Source organism: Gambusia affinis, linkage group LG02 (genome assembly GCF_019740435.1).
Source record: "Gambusia affinis linkage group LG02, SWU_Gaff_1.0, whole genome shotgun sequence".
Taxonomy (NCBI): domain Eukaryota; kingdom Metazoa; phylum Chordata; class Actinopteri; order Cyprinodontiformes; family Poeciliidae; genus Gambusia; species Gambusia affinis.
Window position 1 is genome coordinate 23,703,444 of NC_057869.1, and position 16,967 is coordinate 23,720,410.

The 16,967-nt window shown below is 37.0% G+C and overlaps 1 protein-coding gene and 1 long non-coding RNA gene across 2 annotated transcripts; one reads left to right on the forward strand and one right to left on the reverse strand.

The window, feature by feature from the left end:
- Positions 1–2,532: 2,532 nt before the first annotated feature.
- mibp2 (muscle-specific beta 1 integrin binding protein 2) lies at positions 2,533–4,823 on the reverse strand. The gene is made up of 8 exons (XM_044134983.1): positions 4,552–4,823; positions 4,054–4,144; positions 3,803–3,851; positions 3,394–3,583; positions 3,243–3,314; positions 3,054–3,160; positions 2,881–2,973; positions 2,533–2,805 (listed from the first exon to the last, which is right to left on the reverse strand). Exons 1-7 carry the CDS (start codon positions 4,575–4,577, stop codon positions 2,888–2,890), a joined length of 621 nt encoding a protein of 206 aa, XP_043990918.1. The 5' UTR covers positions 4,578–4,823; the 3' UTR covers positions 2,533–2,805; positions 2,881–2,887.
- Positions 4,824–8,024: 3,201 nt separating this feature from the next.
- Positions 8,025–10,917, forward strand: LOC122841574. The gene is made up of 5 exons (XR_006372405.1): positions 8,025–8,333; positions 8,547–8,697; positions 8,868–8,991; positions 9,082–9,149; positions 9,706–10,917. It is a non-coding gene; the product is annotated as an uncharacterized LOC122841574 (long non-coding RNA).
- Positions 10,918–16,967: the final 6,050 nt, after the last annotated feature.

Sequence of the window (16,967 nt, forward strand, 5' to 3'; positions counted from 1 at the left end):
TGAGGATCTGGGTTCAAATGAAATCTAAAACAGAGCAACAAAAAGAACAATAAGATATTAACTTGAAGCACAAATTAAAACTTGCAGCTTTAAACTCTTTTTTTTTTTTGGTTTGAGCTCCAAAAGTGCAAGTTAGGCAGACATTTTGAGCTTGAAACCAAAGTAGGCTTTCCGAGAAAGAATCACCTATTCATTACGTGTGAGGCCATTTTGCTGCAAAGCAAACATGGCTGCACACTTTTTCTTTGGGGGTACATAACCCTCTAATCTTCTGATGAGATTGAGGGCACTCTTTAATCAACATTTATTTATAAAACGCTCACCGTATCCAAAGTGTGCTTCACAGTGAAAAGAAAACAGAAATGAACAAAGCACTCACTGAAAACCGGAAGAAAATTAAGCATATCAAATCAAATAAAAACATGCAAGAATATGGAAGATGGATAATCAGCACATACAAAATGTGCTGGAAAATACTGGAAACAAATTCCAGTTTTTATACCTTGATGTTGGTACTTTGACTCCAAGAGTTAAGCTTTGTTTTTTTTGTTTTTTTGTTTTTTTACAATAAGAAATACTTTTTTATTCCAGAGCATTTTTTAAAAAAAATAAACAAGTTCTGGGATGTGCTGTGGTGGTGCAGGGGTTAAGCACAACCCACATAAGGAGGCCTTAGTCCTCGATGTAGCCATCGCAGGTTCGATTCCCGGTCTGGCGACCTTTGCTGCATTCCCTCCTCCTTCTCTCATTACCCATTTTCCTGTCAATTAACTATCAAATAAAGGTCACTAGAGCCAATAAAACTTTAAAAAAAATAAATAAATAAACAAGTTCTTTCCAACAATGTACTATAAATCTGATGCTTGTGCACAATTAAAAAAAGAACAATGTGAACTGTAACCGTAAAAAATAAAGCCTCAGAGTTTGAAAAACCTAACGTTTGAGGGACTGCCAAAACTTTGGGACACCAGAGGAAAAAGAAAAATAGAGCCAGGATAAATTTAGAAAAACATACGTATGAAGAAAATACGTACATTAAGATGCACCAGATAGAAATATACGATAATTGGAATTCTATCTAAACACAAAAGTTTTTAAGAAAGGGCCCTGGGTTGCCAAATACAAATTTTGAAACGTTTACTTATTAGCATACTGTTCCCATAATTTTTATGTGTGGTATTATCCAGAAGTTATAAATTGATAAAAATAGTTGGTGGGTTGTTGATGCCTTTATGCTTCTGGTTTAAATGCAAAAGTCCAGTGTGGTTTTTGCTGTTACTGAGTTACGGTCTGTCTCAAGAAATGGAACACGCGTGCTGTATTATCACGGCACGTGTGTGTGCTTGTTTGTCAGACGTCCACACATGCATGCAAAACTCTGAAGACTCAAAAGACATCTCGGACGGAAAGCTCTAAAAATATCAACTTGCCTTAAACAGCATGGCGCTAGGATAAATAGAACCTTCCCTGCACTGAGGAAATGACCTCAAATATAGGCCAGCGGACGCTTTCCAACAAACAGTATGCAGACCTCTGACACACTTCCATACATGCCTGGCTGCATTACATAATGGTGTTTGCATGGCAGCACCAGAAATGGAAAAAGTGAAATTAATTTGACTCTGAGGGACACGCCCACTGTCCACACAGTTCTAGATTTCTGTGGAAGTTCAACTTAGATTTGCACTTAGATTACTGCAACTGCAAATACCGTTACACGAGTCAAAAAAATGGATGCAGCTGGTGAAGATAATGCAATATTCTTAAAGTTTTAACTAAAATCTTCAAATAGCATCTTGTGGCGAAAAACAGACAAGTAAAAATTCTTACACTGGCTATTAAAAGTCATTTCAACCTAGTCAGAATAATTGAAACTTTTGCAGAACTGAAGGGAGTCGTGTATGTGATGGTCCCCTCAGGGACTACAGAACAAAACAAGCCTTTATGGAAAACTCTGGTAAGTGCACTCTCCCTTTTGAAATAAATGAAAACTTCCACTAATCTTATTCTGCACCATTTGAAGTCCAAGTAAATGAGTTTGCAAAAAAAAAAAAAAAAAAAAAAAAGTCTAAAGCCTCAAACTGGTCAATAATACCTATGACAGGATTGATATGCTTTTGGTATGTGAAGCCTCATGATGGGTCTCAGTTCAAAACCAAATAACTATGGTTCTTTACCCCCAGTAGAGAATTTGACTAGTCAATATCAGCAGCACACACATTTCACTCATTTCTGCACAATTACATAATTTGTAATCTGCTGTAAGTGCAGTCAGGGAAATACGCCCCACCCGCCTTCACCCCCCACATCTGAATTTGAGTGTGCTCTGCTTCTAGTCACGAGGCTGACTTATGACGTCACTTATCACCCCCGCCAGTTGCGGCACAGAGCGAGATACATCATGTTCTCACGGTGACCCCGCTGACCTCGGACCTGACAACTTTTAGGGGCCTCGGGATGAGAGATTGTGTAATTTCAGATCTTTGAGAACAAACCGTTTCAGGTAGAAGAAGAAGAAGAAACACTTCAAAGTTTTTTGCAGAAGAATCATTTATTGATACATGCAGCATAGTGGAACCATCTCTTGAACATTTCCATTATCTCTCTTAGGAGTGTAGGCGGCAACAAAGCAATAAATACGAAAAGATGAAAAGTCATGCCAACATTGTATGATGTAAAACTTTGTGTATAAAAAAAAATCTTGACAGTCAGTTAAAAACTGCCAGGCAAAAAATTAAATAATTAAGGCAAGACGGTCGTCTGGTTGCGCTCTGAGTACATGATTTCCTTAGCCGATCAGTTGACCTGGAACAGAACAACAAATCAGCAACTCATCTGGATTATGCAACATCACGTCAGACAGTCAAACGATTTTAGCACCTTTGTTTTAGAGAGATTTCTGAATTTTATTCAGGATGTCGCCATAGACAAAGTTGTACAGCTGCTCCTTAGTCAGGGTTCCATCTAGCTGCACTGTAAAGAAACACAGACAGTATTATATAGTGGCACATCATCCACAGACCATCCAATCCTTGCAATAAAACCATACTTACAGACATCAACACCTGATTCTTCCATCATTTGTGTGTGTTTCTCATACATGGGCCAGACGTGGCCATCGAACAGGCCAGGTGGGTCAGGCACCTTGTAGTTCCTCGAGCTGCACAGATAATAGAAAAAAATTCAAAACAAGCTCAACATGATAAAGAACCACAAGTTCAGCGCTATAGCGGAGCACTTACCACCTCCTCTTTTTGCATTCTTCATAGGGGATGGACATAAAGTAACGCTGGTTAAACACGTCGATCAAAGGCCTGCAGACAAGGAAGCCGATTAGTATTTCTAAGCAAAGGTCAAGCTAATTATTTTAGGTGCATTTAGCTGAGGACTTACTGATAGGTGTAAAGCAGAAAGCCCTCCACAATAAGGATGTGAGTCTCCTCGTCCTTGCTGTGATCAGACTTCGGCATAATCTCAGTGTCCAGGGTGTTATTAACGCCATGAGACTTTTCAAACTTCACTGGATTGTCCAGCCATGCGTAGATGGTGCTCATCATGGCGTCCATGTCCAGGGCAGTGATGACTAAACAGAGAGGTGGGTGGGAAGGAAAAGAGAGGTGTGTGGAAAAATAGAGTGAGTAAAGCCAATATTTGAGGTTTTATTTTCTTTTTGTTTTGGTTCTTTTTTTTTATAAAAAAAAAATGCATGCAGGTTACAAATGAGACAGCATTACAGTTTTTAAGCAAAACACACAGAAGCGCCCACAAAAAGAACACCCTTTCATAAAAAACCCAGGCTTACCATCATACTGCTTAAAGCCATCTTCACCAACTTCAATCTGATCTTGGGGCTGAAACATACATTGATAAGATGTACCCAGGTACATTCTGCTAGGCCTACACTATGCTATATGGAAGTTGAATAGTTTATACTGCATCTAGGAATGCAAGTGGGCAAGGATAGACAAACCATTGACTTGCTTACTCAGACTGATCCCTTAGGTTGACTAGATGCTACAAAATCCAAGAGGCATTTGTGGGAACGGTGCTCACCTTGAAGAAGTCATCCTGGTGTACCACACAGCAGTTGGGAAGGGCCTGGATCAGCCGCTTGGTGAGGGTGGTCTTCCCTCCGTTGGTAACGCTGCGTGCGATAGAGTGAAAATACGACATGTATATAAAATATAGCAAAGACGCATTAAAAAAAAAGAAAGAAAAGTTTTTAAAAGAGAATAATTTGCAGTATGTTGTAAAATAAAGTGTCCATGTCATAGAACTTCGTAAGCAAAAGCATCCCAGGAAATGGATGAGTCAATGAGGCGGATGAGCCATCTGTTACTTTGTTATAACTGTTAGCTTACGCTTACAAATAAAAAGCGAACAAAAAACAATCATGCTTAACTTTTGGGTTAGCAATATATGTCATGAAAAATACATCCAACATAAAAAACACAAGGTAAGTATTTCATCGGATGCAATGACTGCGCAGTCCCACGTGCACCGTCCTTTTAAGGCCTCGCTAGCCTAGCCTAGCTTAGCATCTTGACTCACCCGCCAATGCCGATGATGTACTTCATGATGTGGGATGGTAAAAGCTTGAGTCAGTCGTTCAGAGTCAATAAAAACCGGGTCAGAGGCACAATGATTTGACGGGAAGAAAGCTTAAAAGAGAAAGGCTGCAGCAGGAAACGTCAACTACTCGATTCCTCCATGGTACTTGAGTTTAGAGCGTAGGGTAAGAGCTGAGACGAGCTGTCACTCGGACCGCGGTCTTCCACCGAGAGAGAACCTCGTTGTTCCGTTGCTTCCACACATACTGAAAAAGGTCTCGCGATTGGATATTTAAACACTTTCAGGTTTGCCGAGTAACCAATCACGAGCGAGTGTTCTCGTAGGTCATACTGGCTCCGCCCACCAAAAAAACCACAGCTCTAGGGAGGAAAAACAAAACGGAAATAACACAAATATAGATGAATACTTAAAAAAAAATAAAAGGAATAACAATAAGCTCGTGTTCTTTGACATCTTAATTCTTTCTGAAGTTTTCATTTATGTTTAGTAGGTGCAGAAGAGGGTTGAGGAGCTGGGAAATAAGTTAAGTGCTTTTGAAAGAGAGGAATCCAGCCAGTCTCACTAAATGCTTCTGCAACGTCTTTCCAATAAGGCAAAACATTGCCTTATTGTCTGCACTGTTTTTAGAAAGAAGGCCAACTAACAGATACACAAAGTTGACAGATTCTTGTCTGTTACTGGGAAATTGTTACACTTACTTGAATAGATTAAAGACAGCGGACACTTTAAAAAATGGTAAAACCTAATATGTGTTACTACTTAAATTAAATAGAAGTGATTGGGTGTTCACACAGTATATCAACATATACAGTCATTGGAAGAGGTACATTATTTATTTATTTGTTTATGATTTTCTAGTGTTCATGCATCAAATCATAATAAATGTGATTCAATTCAGTTCAAAAATACTTCATTAATCCCAAACATAAGTTTTACCTGATTTAGTTAAACCTATAGAGGACAGTATAGGTCCTCTATAGTTTGTACATCGTCTTAATCTAATAAAGCGCCATTTTCCATTTGAGCTTTGTCTTGTAATGACAGTGTGTGTTTAGCGAGTTCATACTATTAAGGACAGATTGAAATAAGCTTTTAATCTGGGAAAGACCAGATCCTTTTTATTGCATCTTGGCATAACCAAGAATTGAAATAACATGTGAAATGTCTTATTAATTATTTTCTTATCACATCCTTTTAATAAGCATGACTTGTAAGAAGGGGAGTAGAAGTGGAGATATTTTCATTTGTCACTTGTCAGGTTAAATGAGACCTCTTAGAATACTGTATTTTATTTTTATTTTACTTTAATGGTTGCACTTAACAATTTGCATTCAAAATAAAGACAAAGTTCCCCTAGAACCCAGGCTTAAAATTCATTTTATTACCCCAAAATGAGTTAAGCAAGAGGACTTTAAATGTTGTAGGGTGCTAATCATGCTCCTGAATGATTTGATTCGGTTCTGACTGACAAATCTCAAACGAAATCCGGTGCATCACATGAGCTAACCAAAGATAAGTGAATCAGCCTGCAGTAAACGTTTCCATCATTAGTAAGTCATAAGAAGCCTTTTCTTTTAAATCACGTCTCCTTTCTAAACCACCATGACAGGATGAATATCGTCACCTTTGCCAATGTGACTGAGTGATTCTCGGTAGTTAGAGGTTAACTCGTGGAGTTAATTCAGATTTTCACGCATATGTTAAAGATACAAATTTACAAGGGCGTGTATTTGTCTTCTAATGAATTTGCAAAGAGCCCCTGCCACTCATGCTCCCAGTCGCATATGGAAGTAAATATGTGCCATCAGAATTTGAATAAAAAATACCTCTGAAATTTGAATGTTGTATATTAGTGCTTACTTTTTCAGTATTAAAATAAATTCAGAATATATTTTTAACCTAAAAAAAAATTCAATGTCATTATTTTTGCAGTAAAAAAAAATTTGGTGTAATTTTTTTTACATGGTTGCAATTTTCAGTTATTAAAAAAATTCACATTCCTATTTCAAAGTCATCAAATTTTCAATATACATATTTTTCACAGTTTAAATTTTCAGTGTTAAAAAATTCAGCATATAAAAAATTCAACTTTTCAAAATTCAAATGCAATATTTTCGTTGTCCTCCAATTCAACTTGCTCAAATTCGCCGTCTCAAATTCAGCGTCTAAAAATTCGCTGTCTCAAATTCAGCGTCTAAAAATTCGCTGTAAAAATGGCCAAGGTTACTTCAGGTCACAGACATTAGCAATGGATGTCCGATTCCTATGGCAAGCCGTTTTAACATAAATTCGGTTTTGCCGCCCTTACATTCCAGATATCTCAAATTGTATAATGACTAGACGTTTTAGCGATTTAAGATATCTCTAATTATATTTTGACTAGTCAAAATACCTATTTGAGATATCTCTAATAACATTCTGACTAGTCGAAATGACGTCAGATTTACCATTCAGTTGTATGGAGACTTCAATTCGAGATATCTACAATGAATTACTGACTATCTGAAATACACATTTCAGATATCTACAATTAAATTACGACTAGTCATAAAGTAAATTCAAGATATCTCAATTTTAGTTTTGACTAGTCATAATTCTAATTAAAGATATCTCAAATTACACCATAATTCAAGATATCTTAAATGTATTTTTGGATAGGAGAAATGTAGTTTTGACTAGTGAAAACTAAATTATAGATATCTTAAATGCAAATAATGACTAGACAAAATTAAATTTAAGATATCTTGAATTGTAATTTTGACTAGTCAAAATTCCTTTTAAGATATCTCTAAATGAATTTGAGATATCTTGAATTATTCAGCTTTTCCATTTAAGATATCTTAAATTGACATTCTGACTAGTCAAAATGACATTACTGATATCTTGAATTAGCATTCTGTCTAGTCAAAACGTCACAGATTTACGTAACATTTTGGCGGATACTAGCCTTCTACTTGATTATGCTAGTCAGTGGTCCACAGTGTCAGATCAGTCCAGCTCAAATGTTCGTGTTTTTAACAATATTCAGCGCTGCAACTCGTGCTTGACATGAATTAAGAAATACATGTTGCAGAGAATAATTTATTCTTTGCAACAAGAAGACTTTTTCGACGTCAAGTGCAGAGAAGTCAAGGTAAGTGGATGTTCAGTTATCGGTTCATATAACTGTAGCTTTCCAAGCTACGTTAGCTTCGTGCTAGTGGAAGAATTAAATATTTATTGGGAAAATTTAAGTAGCCTATTTAGTTAGCACTGGAGTTGCCATCCGCCCTATAAAATATGGAATTGTCTACAAGATACGGAATAGTCCGGTATTTTGGCAAATAAATTTTACGTCCCGAAGCGATATGGAAAGAGATATGAATTGTATATGATTTGTTCCTATCTCGCACAAGCAGCGGGCGAGAGTCGGGTTACCCATGGACAGGTAGACAGTCCATCAGTCTGTTCATTAGGATAAATGAAATTATTGGCTTTCATATTTTAATTTCACAATTTTCATAATCTACATGAGAAGCCACAATGGGCGTTTCTTCTTGAAACTTATGAAAGGTGGCATCCCCAGTTACACACTCCATGTTATAGAATATCAGTTAGCATCTATGATGGATCAATGGTGTGATTCTGTTGTGTTCATTGCAGCTCGGCTGGGAGGCTGCCAAGCCCTGTATGGAAGACAAATATTTTCTTGCTTTCTGGCCCTAAAATTGACGTCCTCCCTTCTCCCTCAGATGTACAAAGACTGAAGGACCATGGATTAGGTGGGCATATATTTTCAAAAAATACATTATTTCATACACCTGCATAATGTGACAGAAGGAGGTACTTTTGCTTTTAACATGGGTTTAATTCACCACTTCATGATAATTTTACTCTTTCACCAGTCATCTGGCGGGCTGATGAGTTTAAACTTAAATGGCTTTGTGTTCTTTGTTATTGTGTTTAACATTGCTTTGTCACTGTTGATTATTCAGGCCTGTGCATGAGGGGACAGAAACCAGAAGCTCCAAAATTAACCTGAATTGGAGCTTGTCTGAACTGAACAACTTTGTGTGTCAAAGCTACCCACACATCAGCCTAAATCTGGTTGGCTTTGAACTGGCAAGAGCTGGAAAAGGACGAAAGGTAAAAAAAAAAATTACAAGTGAATTCTGTAAGGGAGCTGAAGGAAAAGGTTGGCAAAAGCAGATCCGTCACACATATGATTGTTTTTTACACAAAAATAATTTTATGTAGTGTGGTACATCCAAAGTAATATCTTCCACTATAATTTGAAATGTCTTGGCCATGTCTAGGAAACCTGTCAACCTCAGCAATGTCCAGGAGTTTGTTTGCAGAACCCTCAACTGCACCAGAAGTACAGGACGTCTCTCCAGAGGTTGAGAGAGTACCAACAGACAACATTTGGAGGAAGAGCAGGTCATTAATTTCAAAAACAATATATGCATTTTTGTTTTATAACTTATTTCTGATGTTGACTTTAACAATCTCTGTGCTGTACACTTCTAGATTGGCGATCTCTGCGGTCCCAGCAAGACGAAGAGTACGAAGAGTCTTTTTTAGCAGACCAAGAAAATGTGAGTTAACATTTTAGTTATCATAATTTGTTGTCGTTGCTACTCACATTTTAGTTTAGCTTTAGTTCTCATGTTTTAGGCAATTGAAGAAGGCCAGCAACGACTGGCAGTATATAAAGAACCGTCAAGTGACCGACTTATCACCACTGTCCAAGAAGAAGTAATCATAGTTTGAGTGTAAAGGCAGACTTTTTAAATGACTAGTGACACCAAAAACTGTTAAATTACTAGAAAAGTCTCTTTACTGGAATGTTGTTTTGTTAAGCTGCCATAACAAATTGTCTGTCTTTTACCAGTGAATATACAGTATATTGGGTAATTTGTTGCATAAATGCATACTTTTACATACTATTTACAATGATCATGCTTAGTCATGGTTTGTCTTCAAAATGTTTATTGATTTATATTTACTTACAAGAAATGTAATGTCATCACCAATATAACAAGATTGAGGAGGAACAAGGACAGACATTTGACACATTTTCTTCCATGTCTTTAAGAGTACACACTGGATACTTTATTACAAAGGTCATAATTTCAACATTTTGTCTTTCAGAAGGAGAATGCAGTCCCATTACCCTTGGAATGATACTGGAATTTGCTTCTGGAGCATCCACGGTACCTCCACTGGGCTTTCACCATCGTCCACAAATTGAATTCCTCCATGAGTCTAACAGAGTCTTCCCAGAAGCAAATACTTGCCTGATAGTACTCTGCCTTCCTGTACACCCAGACTATGAGTCTTTCACAAAGTACATGACAGACGGGGTGCTGCAGGGACCTACCTTTGGTGTTGCATAATCAACTAATAACTGTAATAAGCATTTCTTTTAAAATAGAGTTGGAATGTTTTGAAAAGTTAAGTATTTTAAAGCAAGTTATAGTAAAGGTAATGTAATGGCCGAAATATTGGAATGTAAATACAATATTGGCTTCTCTTGTTTTTTTGCAAAGAATAGGAGTCTTTTTAACCACTTTTTGGTTTCACAATTTAAAGGTGTACGTTTAAGCCACACTGCAAATCAAAAGGTCTACTCTGGTAATGAACACTGCTCAATTGCTCTCCAGAATGTGTAATTAATTTGTCATATCTTTAAACACCTTAACATTTATAATTAAATCTGAAAGGTTACCTACTCGTGTCAATTCCGAGTTTTATTTGTAGTAATTGTATCTTTAGAACAATGCATTTGATCAAGTGTTCTGTGACATGTACTTAAATCAATAAAGCATTTGCAGTTTCTGCACAACAGACCTGGTATTTCTCCTTCAGATCTGAAATATGATTGACTGCAAGATTAAATGACTGAGGTCGGTGCCAACTGAGCCTGGTCCGAGGTGGTTCTACAACTACACTAGGAACCTCTTCAGCAACAGTGGTTGGTAGTGGCCAAAGGCCATGCTGTTGCAGAGTCTCTGGTGCGCTGGAATTTTCACCAAACACGTTGTTAGTTGCTGTGCTGTTTGCCAACATCCGTTCAGTGCAGATTTCTGTTGGTGTTTTATTGTTTTCTGTATGCAAGGAATGGTGGTTCCATGACTTTCTGAATTGTTCCAGTCGGCTTTGAATCTCAGGAAGAAAAACTATGTGAAGAGAAAGTTTGTGCACATCATTGCTGGGATCCAAGAGGGCTGAATCTTTAAGATTATAAAATGTGCTATAAAATGGTTCCAGAACATGTAAAACCACATCCCTCCAAAGACGCTCAACTCTGATTATGGATGGATTCCCCAGTTAGATGACTCCGACGTTCATCACCAGTGCCACATTCTCTCCACTATGGTTTGACCTCACTCTAGAAGGTAAACCATAGAGGCCTGTTGCCTTGAGAAAATGAAATAGCACTGTTGAGGTGTGATTGTCTGTGCTGCAGTTCAAGTAGGTAACTAAGCGAGAACATCCATTGATGCCACCATGTACCACAAAGCCCCACCTTGGGCCAAAAGAAAGTCGATCTGCTCTTTTATAATATGAATAACTGGTCTACCTCGACCACCTAAAATAGAATCATATTTTAGGTGGTCTTAGCATAATGTTTACTTTATACATCTGTTTTTTTCTGTTTGTCTATATCTGTCTATCCTCTGCAGGTGTCCCTGTATCTCCTAAAGGTGACACTATGCATTTCACACTGTGTATAAATTTATTTTGATATACATAATTTCCTGTTACAAATGCATGAACACAAAGCTTTAAACTTTTATAGACGCTGGAAAGCAACTTAAAGTGTGAATCAGACATGAACCGGGGTGCGCTTTTATTTTCAGAGGAGCTAAAGGATGGGTGTAGTGCCGTGTAGTATGTCAAAATCAAGAGCTGGCTGGCTTTACTATAATTTCCGAAAAGGCAGATAGCTTTACCACAGTATAAAAACTACATCTGGTTATTACTTGAACTGGCCCGGGCTGCGGAATATTAATATCAATACAATAAAATCGCGCTCTCCGCATATCCCATACTGAAGAGCTCTTTCTATATTGTGGCATTTTCTTACAATTTTGTCCAAAACTGCCAGCGCCATTGAATTTGTTCAGGCAATTGTTTGGACAGCTCAGTACAGCCAAAGAGGGGCTTACACGCAATCTCTTAATTCAGATATCTAAAATTGTAATTCTGACTAGTCATAATTACGTTCGAGATATCTTAAATTATAATTACGGATGTGTGACCCTTCTAATGACGAATCCGATGACGTCATATGAGATATCTTGAAAGGAATTTTGACTAGTCAAAATGAAATTGAAGATATCTTGAATTATTATTCTTCCTAGTCAGAATGTAAATACAGATATCTTAAATTACCATTCTGGATAGTCAAAATGTAGTTTTGTCTAGTCAAAATGCAATTTTAGATATCTAGAATGTAATTACGGATAGTCAGACGAAACCGAATTTATGTTAAAACGGCTTGCCATACGATTCCAACATCCACCTAATCACGTGACACAACCGTCATATTGAAGAAATACCAGCATCACCCAGGCTGGCGACCATGGAGGCGAACGCAAACCCAACGGTGAGTTTAATGCTTTCATATTTCTATAGTATATTTTATTTTGTGCATGAAGTTTGATACATTATCTTAAAGCCTGATTTAAAACACGGGTTGGGCCGTTGTTAATCTTACACCGTGTAGTGCCGGCATATTACATCTTGCTACCTCCTAGCACCCCAGCCCTCCCGCTGTCCCACGTCCAATTTCCCCAGTTTTATTTCAAAAAGAAATACCACTTGGGTCAAGTCTAGAATCTTTAAAGAGAACTGATGGGTGGCGACATTCTGGGTTGTTTGTATGTTGTCTTAGGTGAGACTGAGACAGGCAGTCTTAGTAAAGTCGTAATTTTTCAGGAGATGCTACCGCTAATATCGCTGCCTTGTGTGCTTCAAAGAGGGGCTGTGAACACTTTCCGACATTAATTATAACCACAACCCCATTCTGATCAGCTACCGTATTGTTCAGGTGACTTCATTACAACATCATCCAAAATACTGCTTCTCTTATCTGACAATTGTTGATATACAATATTAATTTACATTCTTTTTACTTTGCCTAAAACCTCGTTCTGTTACCTAGCAACACTATAAACAACCGCCTTTGTTTTTTCAGTTGATTTTAACTCATTTTCAATAAAATATATGCTTGTAAGTACATCTGTTAACTTATTTTAGATTAAATATCATAATTTAATTTAGATTACTGTGACTTCTCAATGCTGACCTACCGATGTCAAAATACTTTTTTATTTTACTGACAATTTTTTAAATGTTTTTTTTCTTTTTTCTCTTTTCAAGGAACTTTTGCTGAATCATATTTTTGATAGACTCCGTGATCGTTTGGAGCAGGAAGAAGCAGTTTTATATCTGGGAAGAGTGTGCACAATCAAAGGTTTGTACAAATGACAAGTTTCAATATGTGATGCTTTTGAATGTCTATAGTAACATTAGCTTTGTGTGGTCTTCAATATGATGAGATTTGAAGGGCAGTTTTTAATCGTTTATTACTCCATAATTGAAGGACTGAGCGACTGTGGAGAGATCTGTGGACGGCTGTAACGTGCATCTATTATGACGTGCTACACTACCTTAAAGAAGAGGGATAGCTGGACATTTCAAATGAAGCACTCCTCTTCTGTTGCCATTATGTCTTCCTGCCATGTCTGCAGGATGATCTGGATACTTTCTGCAGTGGCTGGGACAATCACCCACTTCCAACTGAAGCAACATGACTCCTAACCTGCTCTGGGTTCTTGGTCGTACACATCATCCAATTCCTGAACCCCACGGTGCCTTGACAGAGGTTATAAAGATTATAACGGAGGCTCAGATGTATTTGCTGAACATTTTATGTTCAGATTTTTTTTTAATAACAATAGCTGAATAACGGCAAACGGCTGTTTGTAACCAAGCAACCAAAATCACCAGAAGGCAATCATGTTTTAACAAGATAACTATCACATTTTAATAAGATACATATGATGTTATAACGTGATAGCGCTCAATTTTTTTTCCTGTGACAGCAATACGCTTCCGTGCCAGTTTAAAAATTCACCATTTATGAAATGTAAAGCAAAATGCTGATCATGTTACCACAGAGGTGAATTTTAGTGCTTTTATGGTAGACATGTTAGAGAACAAAAATGTTCTAAATTTGTAATTTGTTTGTTTTTTTCTTTACTCAAAAGGAACCCATTAGGTACATTTGTACATTGTTGTATTGCTTTACATTACTTGAATTATAAGAATCAGAAAAAGTTTTGTCTTATGTTGTTTATTTTCTAATACCTAAAGCATATATGAACTCATCTAAGTACATTCAATAAAATTTTGCATAAAAAAACAATTTCAGTTTCATATTTAAAACTGCCTGTACAAACAGTACTGACTCAGAGAAATGAAATATCTACTCTGAACATTGTGTTATTCTAGTTCCTCTAGTTTTGAATTTGACAAAACTAGAGAAATTAGAGTAACAGCAATGTTGTCGCTCTAATGAGTAATACATATGATCACATTTAAACATATGTATCGAACTTGTGATCTAACAAAATCAGAAAATTTAATTGATTCTACATTTCAACAAAACTGTTTTGTTTTAACAAACTGATTCACAAACAAAGAACTGCTACAGCTTAAATGTAGATTGTTTTTTATTTATTTATTTTTTTTAACAGGTCGATCACTCAAAGCAAGCCGAAGCCAGACTGCGTAGAGGAAATGCATGCTACAAAATCCTCACTGAAAGAGTTGTAATTCCAGTAGTGACAAGGAATTCTTAGTGTTTTGTAGTTTCCACGAACAATCTCCACAGACAGACTTGCTGGCAGATTTTCCCATCCAGTCCAGAATTTCATCATGTCTCCTCTTCCTCCACTCCGTGGTCTTTCAGTTAGTAAATTAAGTAAGTGGCTTGCAGATTCAACAATAGCATCCTGACTACCCTGTAGTCACAAAATATATAAAAGACAAAGTAGCAGTTGAAAAAGGATTAGTTAAAAAGAAATTTACACTTCATGAGAATGATCACTTTTACTCAGGAAAGCTCTGTGCTGTAGGGTTCCCACCTTTCAGAAATTAAAATAAGGATCTAGCAGATGGAAAGTGTCATTCTATTTCACTAGAGAAACTAAAACTGCAGTACCATAAGTTTTAAAGAATAAAGAGACAGTATAATTTCTTCAGTTTCCCTCTTAATTTTTTTTTTTACAATTGCTAGCATTCATCCCCACTGACACTGTTCAGCCTGGCATGTGTGTCTTCCCTCTCCTGTATCTTTGCTAGGACATCGTAGAGTATCGGTTGAGGACGTTTTAAAAAGACGCAGGTTGAGAGCGGCTCACCACGACTGCTAACCCTCTTTTGCACCCTAGTGTTTCTAGGCAACCGTGACATCATCAATGGTCCAAAGCGTTCTGGGGTCCTTACTAGCTCCCGCCACATTAGCTGAGCTTAACATGTCTTGTGTTTTATTTTTGTAATTATTGTTACACTAAATGTTTATATGCATGTGATAGGCGTTACTGTCGGACATACAGAAATACCGAACAAATCGCGTCTCGTTACGGGCGATTCCGTATTTTACGAAAGGGATGGCAATCCTACTGTGCTCTTCTCTCATTAAAATTATAGAAACTATATAAAACACAAATAAATCTACAATTTGTAAGATTAACAACGGCCCAACCCGTGTTTTAAATCAGGCTTTAAGATAATGTATCAAACTTCATGCACAAAATAAAATATACTATAGAAATATGAAAGCATTAAACTCACCGTTGGGTTTGCGTTCGCCTCCATGGTCGCCAGCCTGGGTGATGCTGGTATTTCTTCAATATGACGGTTGTGTCACGTGATTAGGTGGATGTTGGAATCGGACATCCATTGCTAATGTCTGTGACCTGAAGTAACCTTGGCCATTTTTACAGCGAATTTTTAGACGCTGAATTTGAGACAGCGAATTTTTAGACGCTGAATTTGAGACGGCGAATTTGAGCAAGTTGAATTGGAGGACAACGAAAATATTGCATTTGAATTTTGAAAAGTTGAATTTTTTATATGCTGAATTTTTTAACACTGAAAATTTAAACTGTGAAAAATATGTATATTGAAAATTTGATGACTTTGAAATAGGAATGTGAATTTTTTTAATAACTGAAAATTGCAACCATGTAAAAAAAATTACACCGAATTTTTTTTTACTGCAAAAATAATGACATTGAATTTTTTTTTAGGTTAAAAATATATTCTGAATTTATTTTAATACTGAAAAAGTAAGCACTAATATACAACATTCAAATTTCAGAGGTATTTTTTATTCAAATTCTGATGGCACATATTTACTTCCATAGTCGCAACTCCTTGCAGCAAGTAATTTACCATACTGTACGCTGACCTTGATTTGACAGTTTATCCAAATATCTTCCTGGAAGACACATGCTTCACGTTAGTTTTGTCCTTTAAGCATTACCAACGCTTTTTCATACAAGTTTACTGTGTATATTACAAATTCCAAATTTATCTGGGTGTCATAATCGAAATCCGCTGCAAGGCTTGAAAACTGTGATGTTTTTTAATCACATCATATAATTTGTAAATACAATAAATGAAGAAGTCAATGCATGATCCATTCTACTTCTGAATCCAACCAGATTTTGCCAGCATGGCCTCACAAAAGCATTCAGGCTTCAAGCTTTTTCCTAGTTTGTCTTATTGCAGCTACAAGCTTCGATGTTTTCATTTGCGATTCTATGCAATAGATCAACACAAAGTAGTAAACAGTTGTGAAGTGGGAAGAAAACTATTCAAATAGTTGCCAAATTTTCACAAATATCTGAAAAGTGTGGCAGTGCACTTGTACTTAGCTTCCTTTACACTGACACACCTAAATAAAACCCAGTGAAAACAATTACCTTCAGAAGCTGCTTAACTAGGGAACAGATTCCACATGTATGTGTTATAACCTCAGTATCAATCCAGTGTAAAGGCATAACTGTGTACTGTTCAATCAATCATCTGCTGGCAGAACTGCAAACCTACCAAGACTAGGCAAGGAGAGCCGACAGGAAGTCCTTCGAGCAGGTGGCAGCATCATGCTGTGGACTAATCAGACTCGACAAGAAGACGGATAAAACTAAATGCAGGAAAATCCTAGAAGAAGACCTTTTAGAAACTTCAAAAGATGGAAACTAGGTTTTAGAAACTGCTCTGGGAACATAAAGAGCGTTTCTTTTGTGCGTCACGGTTGTTACTGCGCTAATCTAATCGGTGAGGACATGATCTCTACATGGCTAAACTGTGACGCAGTTTTACGTGAGTTTTTC